This window comes from Nylanderia fulva, unplaced genomic scaffold (assembly GCF_048542155.1).
Source record: "Nylanderia fulva isolate GAGA-0341 unplaced genomic scaffold, ASM4854215v1 Scaffold21, whole genome shotgun sequence".
NCBI classification, from domain to species: Eukaryota; Metazoa; Arthropoda; class Insecta; order Hymenoptera; family Formicidae; genus Nylanderia; species Nylanderia fulva.
The window spans coordinates 2,036,920-2,058,481 of NW_028190275.1; the positions used below are offsets into that span (position 1 = coordinate 2,036,920).

General features: G+C 31.4%; 3 protein-coding genes across 8 annotated transcripts in view; 1 reads left to right on the top strand and 2 right to left on the bottom strand.

The window, feature by feature from the left end:
• Positions 1 to 1,427: 1,427 nt before the first annotated feature.
• The window catches only part of LOC114936310 (kinesin-like protein KIF12), a 61,014-nt gene continuing 40,879 nt past the window's right edge, over positions 1,428 to 21,562 (bottom strand). Inside the window, exon 16 of the mRNA XM_085482559.1 lies at positions 1,428 to 1,626. Coding sequence (XP_085338685.1) covers positions 1,503 to 1,626 — 124 coding nt within the window. The 3' untranslated portion in view covers positions 1,428 to 1,502. The remainder of the gene's footprint in view (positions 1,627 to 21,562) is intronic.
• Positions 3,733 to 18,375, top strand: msps (msps cytoskeleton-associated protein 5). Of its 5 annotated transcripts, XM_085482553.1 has the most exons (23): positions 3,734 to 4,105; positions 4,616 to 4,684; positions 4,999 to 6,906; positions 7,001 to 7,271; positions 7,539 to 8,087; positions 8,532 to 8,962; positions 9,473 to 9,619; positions 9,818 to 10,090; positions 10,366 to 10,569; positions 10,656 to 10,791; positions 10,878 to 11,071; positions 11,151 to 11,347; positions 12,139 to 12,294; positions 13,327 to 13,500; positions 13,660 to 13,822; positions 14,112 to 14,270; positions 14,514 to 14,701; positions 14,767 to 14,929; positions 15,088 to 15,261; positions 15,443 to 15,592; positions 15,717 to 15,891; positions 16,035 to 16,190; positions 16,436 to 18,375. In XM_085482553.1, exons 2-22 carry the CDS (start codon positions 4,631 to 4,633, stop codon positions 16,160 to 16,162), a joined length of 5,994 nt encoding a protein of 1,997 aa, XP_085338679.1. In that variant the 5' UTR covers positions 3,734 to 4,105; positions 4,616 to 4,630; the 3' UTR covers positions 16,163 to 16,190; positions 16,436 to 18,375. The 5 variants fall into 5 exon arrangements, with proteins under 5 accessions (XP_085338681.1, XP_085338679.1, XP_085338677.1 ...); XM_085482551.1 differs by having other exon boundaries at positions 16,035 to 18,375; XM_085482552.1 differs by having other exon boundaries at positions 4,620 to 4,684; positions 16,035 to 18,375.
• On the bottom strand, positions 18,300 to 21,455 carry LOC114936303 (putative divalent cation/proton antiporter TMEM165). 2 transcript variants are annotated; one of them, XM_029309468.2, is made up of 7 exons: positions 21,140 to 21,455; positions 20,428 to 20,629; positions 20,030 to 20,205; positions 19,546 to 19,728; positions 19,377 to 19,482; positions 19,190 to 19,304; positions 18,300 to 19,084 (listed from the first exon to the last, which is right to left on the bottom strand). In XM_029309468.2, the coding sequence occupies exons 1-6, from the start codon at positions 21,257 to 21,259 to the stop codon at positions 19,228 to 19,230; spliced, it is 864 nt and encodes a 287-aa protein (XP_029165301.2). In that variant the 5' UTR covers positions 21,260 to 21,455; the 3' UTR covers positions 18,300 to 19,084; positions 19,190 to 19,227. The 2 variants fall into 2 exon arrangements, with proteins under 2 accessions (XP_029165301.2, XP_085338687.1); XM_085482561.1 differs by having other exon boundaries at positions 18,300 to 19,304.

Here is a 21,562-nt window from a genome sequence, read left to right on the forward strand (position 1 = left end):
ATCGAACGGTTCTCCGAAGGGCCACAGATTAATAGACAGATCGCCAAAGGTCTGGATGAAGGAGAGACCAGCATTTCTCACTGATTTCAGCGCCATATCGTAGTAGTGGTCAATGCAGTAACTATTAATACGTTCCCAAGATAAGAGCGTCTCATGCTCATGAACTCGTCCGGCGGCATGTACGAGATTTATCTTTTCGTAGCGTTCGGGAATTTCGGAAAGGACAGAATTTTATGATGTTATAAATAAATAAATAAATAAAATATTAACCTGACCTATTATAATTATTTTTTAATAAATGTTTCATTATTATTATCATCTCAGTCTAAGTCGTTTAATTAATTTTTAGTTTTTTAATAATTAATTTAATTTATTCTAATCATTTTAATATGTGAAAAATACTAATACGTATACGTTTTATAATAAATTAATATATTTCGAGAGTCGAATTATATATTTTTAATAATATAAAAGTGTTCAAAAATTATATTTGACTTTTAATTTTAATTATTTTAGCAAAGAGTTCCGAAATCTCTTACACACATAATAGGGATTTTGTTCATCCATATAATTCGCAATTAAGTATATATGTTAATTATTAATTTTAATAAAATACAAAATTAAAATTAAAGGTCAAATATAATTTTTGAACATAAATATATTTAATTTGTTATAAAACGTATACCCGTGATAGTATTTTTCTCGTACAAAAATAACTAGAATAAATTAAATTACTCATAAAAAAATAAAAAAATAATTAAATAATTTATATTTTATATGATAATAATAAAACATTTTATAAAAAAAACAGATTCAATAAATATAAGTATATATATAACATGTACTTATATTTATTGAATCTGTTTTTTAATAAAATGTTTTATAAGCTTAGAAAACTTGACTTCGACGTAACTAGCAAATTTTATTTAATTATTTCACGACGGTTTGACGTAATAAAATGTTTTATTATTATATAAAATATAAGTTTAAATTCTTTAATTAATTTTTAATCTTTTATGATTAATTTAATTTACTCTAATTATTTTTGTACGAGAAAAATACTATCATGGGTATACGTTTTATAATTAATTTAATATATTTGTGTTTAAAAATTATATTTGACCTTTAATTTTAATTTTTATTTTATTAAAATTAATAATTAACATATATACTAAATTGCGAATTATATGGATGAAAAAAATCCCCATTATGTGTGTAAGAGATTTCGGAACTCTTTGCTAAAAAATAATTAAAATTAAAAGTCAAATATAATTTTTAAACACTTTAATATTATTAAGAATATATAATTCGGTTCCCGAAATATATTAATTCATTATAAAACGTGATATTATTTTTCTCACATAAAAATGACTAGAATAAATTAAATTAATTATTAAAAAACTAAAAAGTAATTAAACGACTTAGACTTAGATGATAATAATAATGAAACATTTTATTAAAAAAAGATTCAATAACTAGTAGGTCAAGTTATAATTTTTTATTTATTTATTTATAACATTATGAGCTATTAAGCTCATCATCTCGTTCGCTCTCTGTCTTGCTTTCATTCGGCAAGTCACAAACGATATATGATACTCGTATGTTCCTACTTCAACTCTCGAGAATCTGAAACAAACGAAACTCGTGTCCAATATACAGGGTGTCCGGTAACTAACAGACCAATGATTACAAATGGATTCTTTGGTCAATTTGGGATCGATTTTTCCTCAGCGAAAATGTCGAAAAAGGTCATCATTTTTTACAACTTTCCAATCTTTGTCATTATATATCTTTATAACTAAGCCTTAAATTAAAATTTTATTATAGTAAACTCTACCTGAAATTAACTGAAGAATGTAATTATGTTAGACTTTGAACTCCAAAACGTTTAGTTTTCAAAAAACCTATTTTTTTCAATCGCTTATAACTCGAAAATTATTGACTTCTCTACATTTTTGCTAAGGAAAAATCGTCTCCAAATTGGCCAGAGAATCCGCCCTTAATCATTGGTCCGTTAGTTACCGGACACCCTGTATATATTATATAAAAGTGTATAGCACGTCAGAAGCTTGTGAGCTTACAGCGATAAGTAAAAACAATTGCGTATCTATTTCATTGCGTTTATCTGTTTAAACGCGCGCTTTAATTTTTCCAACGTTTTTGCCTGTTTATATTTTAAAGGTCCTCTCTTCTAAAAATCTTGTTTTAAAGATCCTCTCCGCGAGCAAAATTCGAAAACATAAATTATTTAATATTTTTACTTTATTATTTGTAAATCCTCGGTAATTTCAAAATTTTTCTATTTGAAAATTATTAATTTTCTATTGACAATTAATTTTATCACAGACTTTACTCTTACTCCCATTGCACTTTCGTTTGCGGTTTTCAGTATACGATTTTTTATCGTAGTTACTGAAAATTATTATTGTGAATTATACTTGTGCAGTGATTTGAAGAATTTACAATTTCGTTGAAATTGTTGATTCTTCAAAAAAATTACGAGATTCGCGGAAATTGCGTGCTTTCTTGGCATTTTCCGTTCGCGGCAGGCGGTTTATTTTTGATTGTTGCAAGTGTTTTTTTTTTTTTTTTATTAAAATAGATAATAATAATGTAAAATAAATCACGATATTTGACAGATGTGCATATATATAGAAATTGTAATAATAATAATATTATATCATAAAATTGTAAATTGTTTCAATTTTTTATAGACTGCGATAAAAGATTTTACATTTGGATAAGAAACTGCGGTAAGTAAAAATATAAAATTCTTGAAAACGTACCAAAAATATTTGATAACGTAAAAAGGTGAACTTTGAAAAATAAGGAACTTAAAAATTGCACTAATAAATGGGCTATATGTGAGCCGTGCGCGGATGTAAGGTGTGTTATATCGAAATTTAATTAATAGAATTGAGAATTAATCCCAATTTTAAGTCTTACAAATGTCCAAGCTAATTTTTTGTACCTCGTGTACATTTTTGAAAGTTATATCGAAAAATTAAATTTCAATATGCGTCTTACATCTCACATTTCGCATACGGCTCACATATAGCCTATTTATCTCTTATACTTTATTTCAACCCTTATAGAAATTTATTACTAGTAACGCCAATTTATCAATTTTATTTCGAGTAATTAATCACTTTTATTTCGAATACTTAAATTACTGTATATTATAGTATTTTAAATACTCGAAATAAGTGATTAATTGGCATAGTGATAAATTTCTACAAGAGAATAAGGAGCCTTTAAATTCTTAATGTAAAAAATTTTAAGTAATTTTCTTTAATAAAATTTAATTAAAAATTTTTGAACACTGTGTTATATCACATTTAAAATCGTGATTATTTCAATAAAAAAACATTTTATGTGTAAAAAATATATTTTTTATATTTAATAAATTTTATATATATATATATATATATATATATATATGCATATGTAAAATATTCTCTTTCTCTTTCTCTCTCTCTCTCTCACACACACACACACACACACAACGGGGGCCAAATCTCTCAAATTGGTCTCATGATCAATTAGCCTGGATTCGCACCAGGGGCAAAGTCTGTTGGTAATGTCAAACGAATTTAGCCTGGACTTGCACCAGGGGCAAAGTCTTTTGGTCGAGTCTACGAAATTTAGCACGGACTCGAACCAGGGGCAAAGTCTTTTGGTTCAAGTCTACGAAATTTAGCACGGACTCGAACCAGGGGCAAAGTGTGTCGGTAAGGGGCAAAGTCTATCGCACGAAGATGGCGGTCTCTTCTTTAGGCAGGCCTTTGGCGATCTGTCTATTAATCTGTGGAAGGGCCGTTTCGCCGTTCTAGATATGTATCTATATATATATATATATACTCATCTTTTTGTTTGCGTCCCTCATCTTGACAGTTAGGGACATGTATGTCCATTTGAAAATTCGATGTATGTAACAGATTTAATGGCCGCCAGAAGGTCGTGAGAGAGCGAATTCGCCAGCGGCACGCTCGCGTTTCGTGTGCATTTTACTGTTTTAGGGCGCGTTTCGACGCTGCGACTCGCAATCAGCGATTAAATAATACGCCGACCGTGTCGGACTCTCGCATCCATCATCTTGCGTCAGGTACGTTGAGAAACCGCTCTTCCGATCACGATGTTGATCCTTTTTGAGTCTTCGTGTGGCATACCTTTTTATTCATAGATCCTTCGATTATTGTTTTTTGCACTGTATAAATTATATTCTACAAACATTAGTGTTATTAGTTGAAGTCATCGGAGAGAAAACAATTGTAACAGTTCCGATATTGTTACACTTGCGTTTAACAATTTAGAGCTATGTTTTGATAATTATTTCTATCATATCGTTGTTGAAATTAATGTTATTGACAAGATTTTATTAGGGAAGATGAATTGAATTAATTGAATATATCGTTTTCTTGAGAATTCTCTGATTATTAAGTAAATGTTAAATGACTTATATTTGTTACAAAGTTGTGCGTTATATATCTATTTTTATTTGCTTCGTCCATATAATAATAATTTTGTATGTACATGTACTTTTTTGTCATTAATTCAATCTTATTTACATTATCCCATGACGAAAAGGAATGTCCTAAATGAGTCATTCTTCTAGGCAGGTTGATCAATCATGGAAGACACTGAGTATATGAAATTGCCTCTGGAGGAGCGTCTTGCACACAAGGTATATATATAATAATGGTATTTTATCTTGAAATATTTATGGTATTTGTTTCTTTTAAATCTGAACAAGTTTTACTTTTATCAATATGTCTGTGACAATTATTTAGTTCATATAAATAGATACATTTATAAATTTATTGAGCATGCTACTTTTATTTTCAAGTAATGTCACATTGTAGTGCACATTTGTTACATCGTACAAAAAAATTTCAAGAAAAACTAATAAATGATATATATATATATAGATTGTATACATATATGATATAGGTAATATTAAATACAGATTAAATAAATAATATTCTGTATTATGTGTAGTCTTGGCGAGCACGTTTGCATGGATACGAGGAATGCGTAAAGACATTCCAGTGCATCGATGATGAAAAGTCACCAGAATGGAATAAGTATATGGGTTTCATCAAGAAGTTCGTTGCGGACAGCAACGCAGCTGCACAGGAGAAGGGCTTGGAGGCGAGCCTGGCTTTCGTGGAAAACGCTGCGGTAGCCGGCAAGATAGTCGCCGAGGTAATGAATGGCATCGTGTCCAAGTGCATTGCCGCACCTAAGGCTAAAACAAAGGAACTGGCCGTGCAGATCACGCTGATGTTTATCGAGATCGAGAAATATGATGCGGTGCAGGAGGAACTGTTGAAGGGCACCGATGCGAAAAATCCGAAAATCGTTTCAGCGTGCATCGCTACCTTGACGCTGGCGCTCAAGGAATTTGGACCAAAAGTGATCAATTTGAAACCACTAATGAAGAAAATTGCAAATTTCCTTGAGGATAGGGACAAGACGGTGCGAGAAGAGGGCAAAGCTATGGTGGTAGAGATGTATCGATGGGTGGGCGAACGTTTGAAGCAACAATTGAATACATTAAAGCCAGTGCACATTACGGAGCTCGAGGCTGAGTTTAGTAATCTTAATGACGAGAAAGTGACGCCCACGCGTTACCTACGCTCGAAGAAACCAAAGAATATGAGCAACAATGGTGAGTTGGCAGGGAGCGATAATAACGGCGACGATGACAACGAAGACGTGGATGGTGCTTCTATCCCAGATATAGATCCTTACGATCTCTTGGCGCCTGTGGATATTCTATCGAAGTTACCGAAGGACTTTTACGAAAAAGTCGAGGCAAAGAAATGGCAGGAACGAAAAGAAGCGTTGGAGGCGCTCGAAACACTCGTAAAAAATCCGAAACTAGAGAACGGTGATTACGGCGATGTTGTCAGGGTCTTGAAGAAGATTATCTCGAAGGACAGTAACGTAGTGGTGGTCACGCTAGCGGCAAAGTGCCTAGCCTGTCTGGCTACGGGCTTGAAGAAACGATTTCAACCGTACGCCACCGCTTGTCTACCCACCGTATTGGAAAAATTCCGCGAGAAGAAGCAAACAGTGGTACAGACTTTGCGGGAGCTCGCCGACGCCATTTACGACAGCATCACTATTGATTTTATCCTCGAGGATACTCTGGCCGCCTTGGAAAATAAGAATCCGGCTGTGAAAGCCGAGACCGCTGCTTTTCTGGCTCGATGTTTTGCGCGCACGCCGCCGACCAATCTTAATAAAAAGTTACTAAAGTCGTACACCAGTGCGTTGTTGAAAACGCTAAATGAACCGGATCCAACGGTGCGCGACAATTCGGCGGAAGCGCTCGGCACGGCGATGAAACTGATAGGCGAGAAGGGAATGATGCCGTTCCTCACGGACATCGATAATCTAAAGATGACAAAGATTAAGGAGTGCGCCGACAAGGCGGTGATAACAGTAAAAGTGAGCAGTACGAAGCGACAGGAACGACCCAACACTGTTCCGGCCAAAGTGGAATCGCAACAGGCGAGCAAAGCGAGCAAGGACAATTCGAAGAACGCTAAACCGAGTACCGCGAGAAGGCCGAATACGGCGATTACAAAGAAGTCGACGGCCAAGAAACCCGGTGGCGCCTCATCGCTCACAAATCTGCCATCATCCACGAAGAGGACGGTTCAGATAGAAAGAAATTATAGCCCGGAGGAGATCGATGATTTGGCAGCCCAGGTTCTGTCAGCAGAAGTGATGACTGGTCTTGTAGACCTCACTAACTGGAAAACGCGTCTTGCCGCAGTCACACAGCTATTGGACGTTGTCAAGACTTGGGACTCGCCAAAAGTGCCAAAAGTGCCAGCCCAGGTGATTGTGCGCACTCTCGCGAAGAAGCCTGGATTTAAGGACACGAATTTCCAAGTAAGGGTGCCATTTGATGTTTGATTTATAGAGTCTAATATTAATGATAAAATTTATTATAATTTATTATATTTAAATCTATTTCTATTTTCAGGTGCTGAAGTTGCGCGTGGAAACTGTCAAGTTCCTGGCCGAGAATCATCCTTTTACGGCCACCGTTGCCGAATACTGTCTTATGGATATCGCGGAGAAATTGGCGGATGCGAAGAACAGTTTGATCGCTATCGAGACTTTGTTAGCAATCGCCGAAGCTACGAGCTTCGAGTATGTAGCGGATGAAATAGTGGCGTTCGCGTTTAATCAGAAGAACCCGAAGGTGCAGCAGGAGACACTACTATGGTTGTGCCGTGGACTCACGGAATTTGGTTCGTAATGTTTGGTTTAATTTAGAGGCAGGGATATAAAGTAGATGCTCTGATGATTTTCTTCAATATTGCATAATACAGTTAAAGGGAAAACAAATGACAAAAATAATTTATATTTTATTTTCATCTATTATAATTTTTATAAATTAAAAGCGTCCAAGCTATATTAATTTTTTTTTCATAATTGCATTAAAGTGAAAAATATAAAGTAAACAAAATGTCAAAGTTTTATTAGGGCGGTGATCTAACGAAATATGTCTCCCGCAGGTTGTAGTCTCAACGTTAAGTCCATTATCGAGAATATCAAGAAGGCAGTAGCGGTGACAAATCCCAGTGTGCGCACCGCCGCGATTACACTGCTAGGCACTTTATATCTCTATATAGGCAAACCGCTGTTAGAGTTTTTCGACAACGAAAAACCCGCGCTGCGACAGCAGATCGAGCAAGAGTGCGAGAGGCGTAACGGCGAAACTCCGCCGACGCCCGTTCGCGGCGCCAAGGCTAAGAAGACAAACGCCGCCACCGCCGAAGAAGAGGACGAGGACGCAGATGAGTCGTTGTCAGAGAAGAGAGTAAGCGGCAGCGAGCCAGATCTTAACGAACTGATCCCGCGCGTCGACATTAGCGCTCAGATCACCGAAGCGCTGTTAGCCGAATTGGCTGACAAGAATTGGAAAGTGCGTAACGAGACGCTGCAGAAGGTGAATACTCTTCTCAGCGAAACCAAGTTCATCAAACCTTCTATCGGCGATTTGCCACAAGGATTAGCTCTGCGTCTCGTGGACAGCAATAGTAAAATTGCGCAAGCAGCTCTAGGTTGGTATTTATTTTGCGATTTATTTTATTAACTGACAATGAGTAATATGATTATTTTATTATATATGTAAATATTTAATTAATATTATACATTAAATATATTTAATATATAATTTATTAAAAAATATTTAACAGATCACACATTAAATATATTTAATATTACATATATATTGTATACTATATATTTTATATTTATCGACTGCATATAATCAATAATCTAAGTAATTAAAATAATTATTAATCATTAGTGAGATCAATTACTAATAATAAATTGATTTTATGAACTATTATTCTAATTCTGGATTATATTAAAACTTTTTAGATTCTTGTTAATATAATTTAGTAAAAATCGTTATTATGTATATAAATTAATCATTACTTTTTTGTTAGAGTTATTGTTCAATGGTTAATAATTCGATAAGATATCTTTAAATATGTTTTTAGGTATATGTGAGATGTTGGCGACAGCTATTGGATCCCCAGTGAAACAGCACATTCGCACTTTGTTTCCCGGGTTTCTGCAGTGTTTAGGCGATAGCAAAAATTGGATCAGAACGGCTGCAATCACTTGCATCAACACATGGGGCGATCAGTGTGGTTATAAAGAGTTCTTCGATGGTGAGATGATAGGGGATGCTCTGAAAGCAGGTTCACCGATGTTGCGAGCCGAGCTGTGGAACTGGCTGGCGCAGAAATTACCCTCGATACCGGTGAAACAGATCTCTAAAGAAGAACTTTACGTATGCCTTCCCTACTTGTATGCTAATCTGGAGGATCGTAATTCGGACGTACGAAAGAACGCTCAGGAAGCTGTTCTCGGATTTATGATTCATCTCTCTTACGAGGCTATGGCGAGAAATACCGAAAAACTGAAGGTATTTATATGAGTTACAGGATGCTTTCTGTGTAATAGATTTTATTTTTTTAACATAGTGTAGATGTTCTTTTATTTAAAAAATGTTTTCAGAGAGAGTAATAGTTCTTTTAAATTATAAAGTGAAAGTTTTAGAAATTAAATTTTGAAAAAACATACAAATAGATATATGTATATTAAACTTTATATATATATATATATATATAATATATATCTTTCTTTTAATTTTAAATAAATGTGATATGATAAATCTGCATTTTAAAGTTAATTATAAAAATATGTCAAAAATTGAAAATTTGTAACAATCTCTTTCGACTCTTCGACTAATTGTGTATATATATATATATGTATATATATGCAAGCAATAATTTGTGAGAATTTTATATATATATATATTTTAATGATTTATATTAAAAAAATATTTTAAATTTATAAAGTGATAATTTTGCTTATCTAATGATTTGATAAATATATTACACTTATAATAATAATACAATTATATTTTTTATAGCCAGGATCACGGACGGTGGTCATTGCTGCATTGGACAAAGCTCGTCCCAGTTTACCTATAAAGCCTCTGCCCAAGAAAGAACTTTCGGATGACAATATTCAGAAGGGTGGCGCAAAGGGTGCAAAAGTTACGAAAGTGGTTAAATCGGTAACGAAATCTTGACATATTCAATCAGATAACACATATCTGAGTCATATATAATTCAGATAATAAATTTATAAATAAAACTTAAATTCGATTATATTACACATTTTTTTATCTAATTAATTATTTTTCTAAATTTAATTCTACTATTTTTATAAAAACAATTTTTTTTGTCTTAACGTTATTCGTTTATTATTCTAGAAGGGCGCATCATCAAAACCAGGCAGTGCTCGTAAGAAAGATGACGATGTAGATACCAGTCCTCTGCTGGTGGTCAATAATTTGAAGCATCAACGTGTAATCGACGAGCAAAAGTTGAAGGTACTTAAGTGGAACTTTACCACTCCCAGAGAAGAATTCGTCGAGCTTCTGAAGGATCTTATGACTGCGGCAAATGTCAACAAGACTTTGAGAGCAAATATGTTTCATTCTGATTTCCGTTATCATTTAAAGGCTATTGAAGCACTTACTGAGGTAAATATATATACTTGGATCAATATGTGTATACAGGAGAAACAAGAAATTTAATATTCAGTAATCTACATCAATTTTTATTTAGTTATTTAATTTAAATATTTATATTATATAAAAATAGAATAAATATAATCTCTTTATGCAATTGTGACTTTTAAAAATTTTATATAAAATTTTGGAAGCTAGTTATATTTTGCGAGATAAACATATATATTTGAAAAATGTACATATTTGACATATAACACGATTTTTAATTTCATTTGTATTTTTATCAGGATCTGTCTGGGAATAACAAAGCATTGGTGTCTAATTTGGATCTCATTCTCAAATGGTTAACATTACGATTTTTCGATACTAATCCTTCGGTCCTTTTGAAAGGATTGGATTACTTGCAATTGGTCTTTAATATGTTAATTGAAGATCAATATCACATGCTGGAAACAGAGGCAGCATCCTTTATTCCCTATCTTATTATCAAAGTACGTTATAATACACTTATTTTTTTCTTTCATATTTTTGTATGTATCATTAAATAAATTTAATTTACTCATATATTAATCAATAGATAGGCGATCCTAAGGATGCTGTACGAAACGGCGTACGAGCTTTATTCAAGCAAATGGCTCTAGTATATCCCGTGAGCAAATTATTCTCATATGTGATGGAAGGTTTGAAGTCGAAGAATGCACGACAACGAACAGGTTAAATCTCAGATTTTAATTGTGAATTTATTATGAAATTGGATAAATTAAGAACGCTTCATAAACGCGACGCTCTGTTCTTGCAGAATGTCTGGATCAATTAGGCTCGCTAATTGAGAATTATGGAGTTTCTGTCTGTCAACCCAGTCCATCTGCGGCATTGAAGGAAGTCGCGAAGCAGATAGCGGATCGTGACAATTCCGTTCGCAATGCCGCGTTGAATTGCATTGTCCAGGCCTACTTCCTACAAGGAGAGCGAGTATTTAAGCTTATCGGCCAGGTACACGTGATTAAATTTAATTAATCAATCATTTAACACAAGAGGAAGAAATATATAGATTATCATCATTATTTGCTAGATATCGGAGAAAGACAGGTCTCTATTAGACGAGCGGATCAAGAGGGCGGCGAAAAATCGACCTTTGAAATCCGCATCCTCCATGAGACTTTCCGCACCCACGGTCACGACTTCCAGTCCGCCGACAGACGACATGGAGGCGGACTATGAAGAGGAACAAGAAGAAATGCCCGAACCAATTGAGTCAGCGCCAGAACTGTGAGTTTTTTCTTTTTTTTGCATGTTACCAAAATTACTGATATTTCATTGTTTTAAAGAATAATGATACTTTGCTCTTATTAGCTGTACGTTCTACATTTTCCTACACTTTTATTATTTTTAATTTTTACAATTGTTATGCTTTTCTTCTGGAGATAAATTTGTTTCATATGTGATTTGGAAAGTGTTTCAAAGTTCAGCTAAAAAGGACTTTTTCTAATATAATATTTATTATTATGCGCCTAATATGTCTAAAAGGAACAAAGGATTATGTTAACAGAATATAAAATTAAAAAAAAATATTACTATGTAATTTATACTTACAATTAAATTTATAATTCAGAATCAGAGATTAGTCCATAAAAGATTGAATGATAAATTTATAATTTTCCAATAACTTTTTATAAAGTAGAAGATAATAAGATACAAAAAGCTAAATAATATACACACGCTGTACATAGAGATATATAAAATTTTGAAATTGTTTAAATACTACTTATGCAATGATTAATTTATTATTATTATGTACAAGATATCTTTGATACTTATTATTTGAATGATAACTAATTTAATAATAATTTTATTTAAAATAGAATTTATATATGTATATATATTTAAAATTTTTTATTTTAAGTTTTTTTTTGAAAAACAAATAGAAAAATCATTACTCTATTTCATAATTATTCTACATAATTTTATTATTGTTTTAAACAGTTATTATTTTCGTGCAGAATATCATTTTCAAGTTACTCACATTTGCATGTGCTTCGCTTTTAACATGCCTTTCGCAGGGCACATGGCTCGAGCACTTCAGACAATAACGAGGACGAGCAAGTGTCTTCTGAGGTCGTACAGTCTGAATCATCTTCAAAATCGGAACAGGAAATTATCAACGATAATGCAACTGATAAACAAAATTGTCTCCCTGATCGAGATGATTTGGAAACGTTTGTTACTTTTTTTAATCATTTACACAACTATGTCCGTGTGTGCCACACGCTTTCTAATAACATGGTGCTGGGAAATATTGCGGAATTACATTCATTGTATATTCTGTTTCCATTAATCATATGTCATTTGTACATAGTCATATTGATTTTTTCTATATTTTGTTTCTTTGTTATTTTTCTTTATCTCTTTACCTTTTTTTATTTTCCTTTAAATATTCGAATTTGCATCTGTTTTGTTTCAAAAAATTTCACGAAAAACGCTAAAACTTTGAATTCAAAAATCAAGGCCTTCATAAATCCTAATACATTCACTTTAGACTCATTTTGTAGGTTTTGAAAAGAACTTTCGTTATTATCTGATCTCTGACATATTCAAGTTTAAATATCTATAATACATATATTATTTAAAACATTATTATTTCAATTTTGAAATCCTATTATTTTAAAATTTAATTAGCAAATTGACGCTTTAAAGAGATTAATGGAGTTTAAATAAATTTATATAATTTTTTAAAATATTAATATTTTTAATATAAAATTAACGAAATGGCGCGTGCTTATTATTTTAGTAAAAATAATAATGCAGGAAAATGCACTTTAAACGAAAAGATTTAATGTTATGCATAATGTGTTGTACATTTTAGAAAAATTGTAGTTAAATTTTATATAATATTATATTATATATAGAGAAGCATATAATAATATACTTTATATATATATATATATATATATATATATATGAATTGTATCAAAATTTTTGTTTGAAATTCTTATGTATATATTATATATATGTTTAAATCTTCTATCTCAGAACTCTTGTATAAAACATTATAATTATAATACTGTATTATATGTCGGTGGAAGTGAGAATGATTACTAAAGATATAGGTAGCTGTCGTAGCTGTACATAATAAATATCATTATACATACTTGCTAGTATGTATAATATTAGAGTTTTGATTCGTGTGCAATATTTTTCTAAATTCATATTTTAACGATCAATTTATATGGAATATTTATTTTTTACAGAAATTCTCCTACTTCAACTCAACTAAAATGTTCTTCGGGTCCGTTTGGACTGGACATGGAATTCTTGCAAAGGATTGAAGGTCCAGTAAAATGTCGTAATCCAATACTTGCAGAACCCAGCTTATCAGATCTGAACGAACCTCCAGTGAATCTGTTGAACCCGCCCAAGATACAGTAAGTAAAAAATTAATGAGGAAATTAATATTGAAATAGATTAATAGGTATTAATTAAAATGTAATAAATTAAAATATAATTAAAATGTAATAAATTATATATATTATGATAAAAATGTACAAATTAAGTATTTAAAATTTTTATTTATTATTTTGTAGGATGATACCGATTTCACCGCCGAAAATGTTGGTGTCGAAGTCATCGTCTGTTGTATCACCTGCTACTACTAGTAGTAAGGATGATACACTAGAGCGCAATATCTTGTTGATGTCGAGTATGGATTTGTCTATTGCGATACAGGCCATGAATGCAATTGAAAATGTTTGTATCTACTATTTTCAATATATACACATTAGAAAAATAAAAAAATATAGATTGTAGGAAAATATATAAAATATATTTTTGATGCACTACATAGACTTCTCAAAATCTATTTTGTGTAAACATAAGCTAGATTACCTATATTAATAAATTACACAGTCGTTTTTTGTCGACTTTTAAATTTGAAAGAAATTAGTCTCATATAAAAATAGAAACTTTTTTAAAAATGTCTTTTTCTGAATTTTTGTGTAGGATTATTTATAAAATTTATAACATTTCGATATTACAGTTATTAAAATCTCATCAAGCGATTACCTTGCAATCCAAGGAGGATAAATTCATTGGATCGATAAACCTGCAACTGAAGCTATTACAGACGTATCCATTACGTCAAGAAAATTCGGAAGTGTCGAGAGGTTTTAGAAATACATTCCTTATTATACTTGTGGTAAGTACATTTTAGAAAATTAAATTTTATGTATATAAAGTACGTTAATATAAGATGATACAAAATTTTAATAAATGATTCTATTAAGTTAAAACGTTTCAAATATATTTCAAGCAAACTTAACAAAATTTCAAATATTAAGATCAGATAATAAAATTTTAAAAATAAGTTTGTATCGTGGTAGAGATATCTTAATAAGACGTGTATCAATTAGTGATTTTAATAAGGACTCTTTTCCTTTAGTTTTATGATACTGGATTTCTTGGGAAGAATGTATCTTTTATTCACTTAAAAGAATTGGTGGATCAGATGATAAGCCTGTTGGCCGAGAATAAGCTGGAGCATTTAAATCAGGCTGGAGCATATTATAGGGTGATCAATAACATTATGGTTAAAATTATCGACAATTCCAATCATACCACTATCATATGGTAAGAGAGATTTGATAAATGCATCTAATTTCTTTTGTATTTCTATTTGTGGTATTCTTTTCTAGTGTGTTGATCAAACTGCTTCATTCTTGCGCCGAATCGAACGTTCCCTCCAAGTACGAGGAATTAGTGATGAAGTGTTTATGGAAGATAGTGAAAACAATGTCGAATTGGGCTGCTGATTTGGATTATGATACGATACTCTTGGAAGTGCATCGTTTCCTTAAGGTAATAATGGTTCCTTATCTGTGCAATATCTAGTTATTGAAATAAATAAGATTGTATTTTTATAAGAAAATTATTTTATATATATTTTATTGTTGAATAATTATTATTTTTAAATTTCTAAAGATTGATTATATATGTATATACTTGAATTTTTACAGGATTATCCCACTACATGGTGGAAGAAACGAAAGTCCGATACTCCATTGCGGACAGTCAAGACAGTTCTTCATAGTATGACTAGAGTAAAAGGCAGTTCGATACTTCATCACTTGACGCTGATAAACAACACAACCGAATCCGAGTTACAAACTTACTTAATAAGATTAATCGCGGTTAGTTTTTTAATTGCCTTTTACATGTTTATGTTTCATTTCATGAAAGAATACAGATAACATTACATAACATACGTACAATATATTACATAAATTATATCATTAACGTTGGATTATTTATTACGTATAGATATCAGATAATAGATAACGGAAATTAATTAGCGACGTTTGCCTTAAACAGAGCCTTAAGCCAGATGAGATTAATGCCACGACGAAGGTGATGCCTAAATCGAATAATGTGGGAAGGATGCAGAAACACCTCTCCAAGTCCACGCGTCAACAATTGGCAGAAATATTTAAGAAAATCGGATCGAAAGAGCACATGCAGGAAGTACGTATACACACGAAAATTTCTTTTTACGTGTACAATTCCAATAATTTCCCATTGTCATTTTAATATTTTTACAATTCAATATATAGTTTTAAAAACAATTGGTTTGATTTTTTTTTCACAGGGTCTGGTACAACTATATGATTTCAAACTTCAATACCCTGAAGCTGATGTACAACCGTTCTTGGTCAAGTCTCATCAGTTTTTCCAAGATTTTATAGAACAGGGACTGAGGGAAATTGATCAAGCGCGAAAAAATCAGAACATTCTGTCACAAGCTAATAATCAATATTCTGTGGGTAAGTAATATTAGTTAATGTCATTAATTATCGCGGGTATACAAAAATTTATATTAATAAAAATCTATTTATAAAATAATGATGCAAAATGAAGAACAGAATTTTGTTCAAACTTTTTGAATTTAATAAATTAAATAATATAGATACTACCGAGTCTTTGGCTGCGGTCTCCGACGAGAAAGACTTGATGGACCCGATGTACAGGCTCGAGAAACTCCGAGCCTTGGAAGCACAATGTAGAATGACCTCTTCCCAGTCGAATCCACCGTGAACGATCGTGCATAAAATATAATAACTAGGTAAGCGACACGATACATATACATATATACATATATGTGTAAAACGAGAAATATTTGTCTGAAATCTTTATTCGCGTCTCTTGAAACATTCGATTCCTGCTATATTCCCCACTGTTAAATTTTTTTGGTCAAAGCGAATTATTTTGTGCATAAACGTTTCTTTTTTTTCGTGTGAGACAGTCTGATTACTTAATTATTCTCAGTGAATTAATGTCAGTCATTCGTCATTAATTTGTCGATAGCAGAAGACTTGAGCAAACGTAGGAAATGGTAATATAGCTGCTCCGTTAGATATATACGCTACATCGAACATAGTACATCGTAACGATTCAGCGTTTTATGTAATGTTACGTTTTCACAATGTAATGATAATGTTGCGTGCGTGTTAATGATGAATATGTTTTGTCTTTTTCCTCAGCAGTTATGTATAGTTGATAATAATGTTACTGTTTACGTAAGATCTCGACTTTGTAGCCCGGTATAAATCCGGTGCAGGTATATATATATATAAGTATACGAAGTATGTGCAAGATTTCGGGAGTTATTCTCATCGCCGCGCAGTCTGATTTTATTTTATCTTGTTTAACTTAGGATTTTGCATTGTGCTCTAAATAAATTAATTTGTCTTTTTTTATCGATCAAATTCGTTTAATTATTATTTATTTTTGCTGTTATTTTTGCGAAATCTAACAAAAAGAGAAAGGGGACGATATATCATTGAACACTGGATTTTATATTATTCGGATTTATTTGAGAAAATTGTATTTAAGAAAAAATAAGTCAATTTTGTGCATTATATGAGATAAAGATTATCCTAATCTAATCTTGGCAATGCAACTTATTATTAACTTTCAGATAGATATCAACGCTTTCGTATCTTGTCGCACAAAATAGTGAGAGATACAAAGATGTTGAATAATTTTTTAAAAAATTCTTATATAAAATCGTGAATATCAAATATTTCATGAATATCAAAAAGATAAAAAAAACATACATATATAGGGGGTTTCGTGAAAACAACAGCGTTATGTTTTTTTATTTATTGAGACGCAAAACTCTATCATATCCCTGTCAGTATTTATGGAGATAGGATCGCTCGATGTAATGAAACGACGTTAAGCCGTAAAAAGCTCGTAACTAAAAAAAATCCAAAAGTTAGAAAAATTAGAATCGTCAATCTTTCGAGATAAGATATTGTTAAATATTTGATTACAAGTTTCAATATTTCGATATCATTTTATTTATAAAAGGTGTCTTGAGCAATTTTAATAATATCCCAATTACAAATAAATAAACTAAATCTCACAAGTTAATGAATTACATACGTATTTACTGACAATACAGTTTTACACAAATTGATCGTCCATTTCGAATTAACTTATAATAAATTAAATTATTTATCTTAATCACATAATGATAAATTCTAATAATCATACAAATTATATAAATTAATTATACTACAAAAGTATTTGTACACAAAACAAAAAATACACATGCACACACGTTACACGCGCACAAATTACAATTATTAATGCTAATGTAATTAATTTTTCTTCTATTATATTAATCAGTCGTAATGATACTTGTGACTAAAAGATTTTAAGTTAAAAGATTTTTATGGCTCGACGATGAAAAATGTATCCACTATTTCTATATTAACGATCCCGAAAACTAAAAAAAAAGAAAAGAACGTAGCTAATAACATAAAAAAATTAGTGCTTTACTATTTGAATCTTACGAGTATACGACTCGAATACTTGCTATATTTGAAAACTTACCGCTTTTTCCGAAGACTTATATTCTGTAGTGTAAATAGAACATGTATATACATGCACTAATAAAAATGATATTCAACAAAACTGTAAAATGTATGTCTCATGAGGAATGAGAAAGATATATAATGCCAACTTTTTTTCTCGTTTGGTTGTAATATATCGAGTTATCGGAAATGTATGAAACGTTGGATTTTGAAAATTAGAAAAACACATTTTTGTTGAAGTTTTCATTTTTTTTGCAATTTTTTGTTATATAAAAAAATTTGTAAAAACACTAAGAAACTCTAATATTACTCTATGATTTTCACATGGAACAATTTAATATTTGTGTGTGTAATATCTCTATATTTATTTATTTCGATATAAGTTTGTCTCTCTTACAATATATAATTAAAATAGATTTCTTTAAATATAGTTTCCTTTTATTCGACCTGTTTTAAATAGTCGATATCGCGCGCTTTGATAATTTATAAATTCTCTATAAATTTTCTATTTGTTCCATTGTTTCAAAAATGAACATTCCTTCTATCTCACATTTTTTCTGCTTCGTGATCAAGTCTCATTTTTTTGTATTATTATACATATATATATATATATATTACATCATTTTGTCTCTAAATAATGAAACCTTATTTCTCTTTAATATCTTACAAAAAATGATCTATAAATAAAAACTATAAAATTATTAGTATGAAGTACAACTGAGTAATGTGTTTCAACATCTAAGTCGGTACATTAGGTATGCAAATTTAAAGTATTATTATACTACGGTTTTCACATTCTGAATGCCCTTGTATATTATTAGTTATCGTTCAAATATAATACAATTATTTGTTTTGTATAGAATGTATCATTTTAATAATTATGAAATAATATAATAAAATAATTTAATTTTTTAATATAAATGTACGATCTCATTCGTTTTTCGACACTAATTGATACCTACAAAGTTTTTACACGTTTATATGTGCATCAATATTTCATTTTTAACCAAGACATTCCTAGTTGTCGATATTTACAAACAACTATATATATGTATGTAAATGTATTTATCACTTATATTAAAAAAACAGTTCTCTGGCCGGAATTAGCCAACTCCTAGTTAATTTTGTGTTGATTCTGTAAAGATAAATTTATAATTATACTGTACACAAATATACAATAAGTTCTTATACAATATACAATATATGCGATATACAAAGTTCACAAAGTAAATAAAAATACTGGTAAAAATCTTCGGAGTTGCAAATTAAGGAAGATATTCAAACGTCTTCCACAGGATTGATGAAGAGTGCAGTTAGAGCAAATAGTAAGAATACCAATCCACCAATAATGGTCACTGAAAATATCGAAAGTATTATATTTACTAATTAAATTATTCAAGGTGGCAATCTTATATTGTTAATATTACCTGTTCTTACTGATATTTTCTGAGCTATTATACGTCCTCCTAATACTGCTAAACCAGTACAAAACGAATGACCTAGTATTCCACCTATTATAACTCCGTAAACATCCTAAAATAATTAAACATTAATTAAATATAAAAATGCTAGATGTTACAGCAATCATAAAAATACCTCTCTTGCTGCGAGGATGATGGTTGTTAGTTGAGAACGATCACCCCATTCCGCAAGGAAAGTAAGAGTAAACGCTTGGAAGAATATCCTCGAAAGCAGCATGAGCGCACTGCTTTTAGTTGTTTTTCGTATTACCCCAGTTTCGGGATCCTGGACTAACGTACTCGCTGTTTCCTTTTCGTACTGAAAGGGATAACCGTTTAAGATTATTCACACATTATCATAATCCAATTTCAGAATCTTGTCTAGACAGGACAGCGCAAGTATCTTGCACATTATGCCTTACTGAGCAATTCCACATCTCAAAATTCAATTTTTCGCAAAATCATTGAAGGCATTGTTTAAAACAAACTTTTTTTTATTACACTCGTAAGTAATTCTTTCAATGAAATATTTTTATTAGATTAATATTTTGTTATAATTGAAAGAAATTATAAAGAAAAAAAGATTATGAACAAAATGTGGACAAATGAGAAAAGTTTACCTCATCATCTCTTTTTCTTAGATCAGATTGAACTTCTTCCAATTCTTCCTGTGCTTCCGTTGGCGACATGTAGTATCCATCTCGTAACATTTTTAATCCGAATAGAGCAAAGAGAAGAGTGGAAATGTAATAGGTATATGCACGAGGAATAATCGTGGCTGCATATCCAAACACCACTGAAAGTAAAATACAACTCAAAGTTCACTGTGTCAAAACATCACAATTATATCTCGCTTCAAACAACAAAATATATTTAGACACGTAAGTTATTTTACATTATTATTATTATTACTTTAAATTGTTATAAAGATTAAATTTTCAAAAAAATATTTCTATATGTAAAGCTATTAAAATCCATAAAACTGTTAGCAGATATGTTGACTTTTATGTAATAATACCTGATAGAATAGTCATTAGTGCAAGAGCACTTATCGCTCCAGCGAATACAGTCAATCTTGGATGTTTCATTGCCATTATAGCGGCAATAAAGAATGTCTTGTCACCCAGCTCCGATACCACAATCACCGACAAAGATGCTACGAAGGCATGTAAAAAGCCCAATCTGTCCTGCGGCTTCTCGGAGGAGGACTCCGGCAATTTCTAAAAAAAATTTACAATTTAAAACAAGGATTTGAATTTGAAATACAGGGAGCTTCTTTAGAATTAAAATATTTATATAACTTAAGGTATTTTTTTGAAAGATTTTTTAGAACGTTTGAAGAGGGACTCTTAAGAACTTTCTTAAGCCTACGGCACAGCTGCAGACGAAATTACGCAAAAAAGACGTCAGAAATACAAAAAATAAAAATAATAGTAAAATAAATATAAAAACTACAAATATGTATATTATCGACAGAATTATGATTAGAAACTGATCAAAAACGTCATTTTCCGGTCAGAATAATCCGATAAGTCAGAAAAATACGATAAATCGTACCGTGTGCCGTAGGCTCCCTCATGTTTTCCTTTAGATTTTTAGCAGAAGAGTTGAACGTATCAAAAAACTTTCTTTAACGTTTTTCTTTTAATTAAATAGAGTTTTTTTACAAGAATTTTTTTTTAATAGATTACAATCAAAAAGATGTGAAAGTTTATCGAGAGAGAACTCACCGTCGACGTCGCGGATAGTTGAAGTTTCTCATCATAACGCGGTTCAATTTCGCAAAGAACGACCGAGAGATAAAACGTCAAAATCACGGAGCAAACGTAAATTAGGCGTTCTGCTCCCATCGCGTGACGCTTGACAATATCCAATTTTATTTACGGGTGACAAGCGTTGCGCATGATAACCTCAAAAAAAAACGGCCTCGATCCACATATCACGATTTTACATGCATAGATACAGTGCAAGCGTAGCATTGCATTTCTCGTGATTCGTCCCTGAGGAGGTTAGGGTAGGTTAGGTTAGGCTATGTTGCCGCGCGAAGTGCGATAGGTTTTATTGAATGAACGAACAGCCAATGAACGTGGAGAAATTACGCGTCATCGATTACGACTATCTAGAGAAGCTTCCTATCGATAAAATTCGTAATT

Coding starts and splice junctions, on each gene's coding strand:
- LOC114936303 (XM_029309468.2), bottom strand. CDS start 21,259: ATGGGAGCAGAACGCCTAATTTACGTTTGCTCCGTGATTTTGACGTTT. Junction 19,729..20,029: donor TAAGAAAAAGAGATGATGAG/GTAAACTTTTCT, acceptor TATCCCTTTCAG/TACGAAAAGGAAACAGCGAG. Junction 19,483..19,545: donor TCATCCTCGCAGCAAGAGAG/GTATTTTTATGA, acceptor TAATTATTTTAG/GATGTTTACGGAGTTATAAT.
- msps (XM_085482551.1), top strand. CDS start 4,631: ATGGAAGACACTGAGTATATGAAATTGCCTCTGGAGGAGCGTCTTGCA. Junction 6,907..7,000: donor TTAAGGACACGAATTTCCAA/GTAAGGGTGCCA, acceptor TTCTATTTTCAG/GTGCTGAAGTTGCGCGTGGA. Junction 15,262..15,442: donor ACTTAATAAGATTAATCGCG/GTTAGTTTTTTA, acceptor TGCCTTAAACAG/AGCCTTAAGCCAGATGAGAT.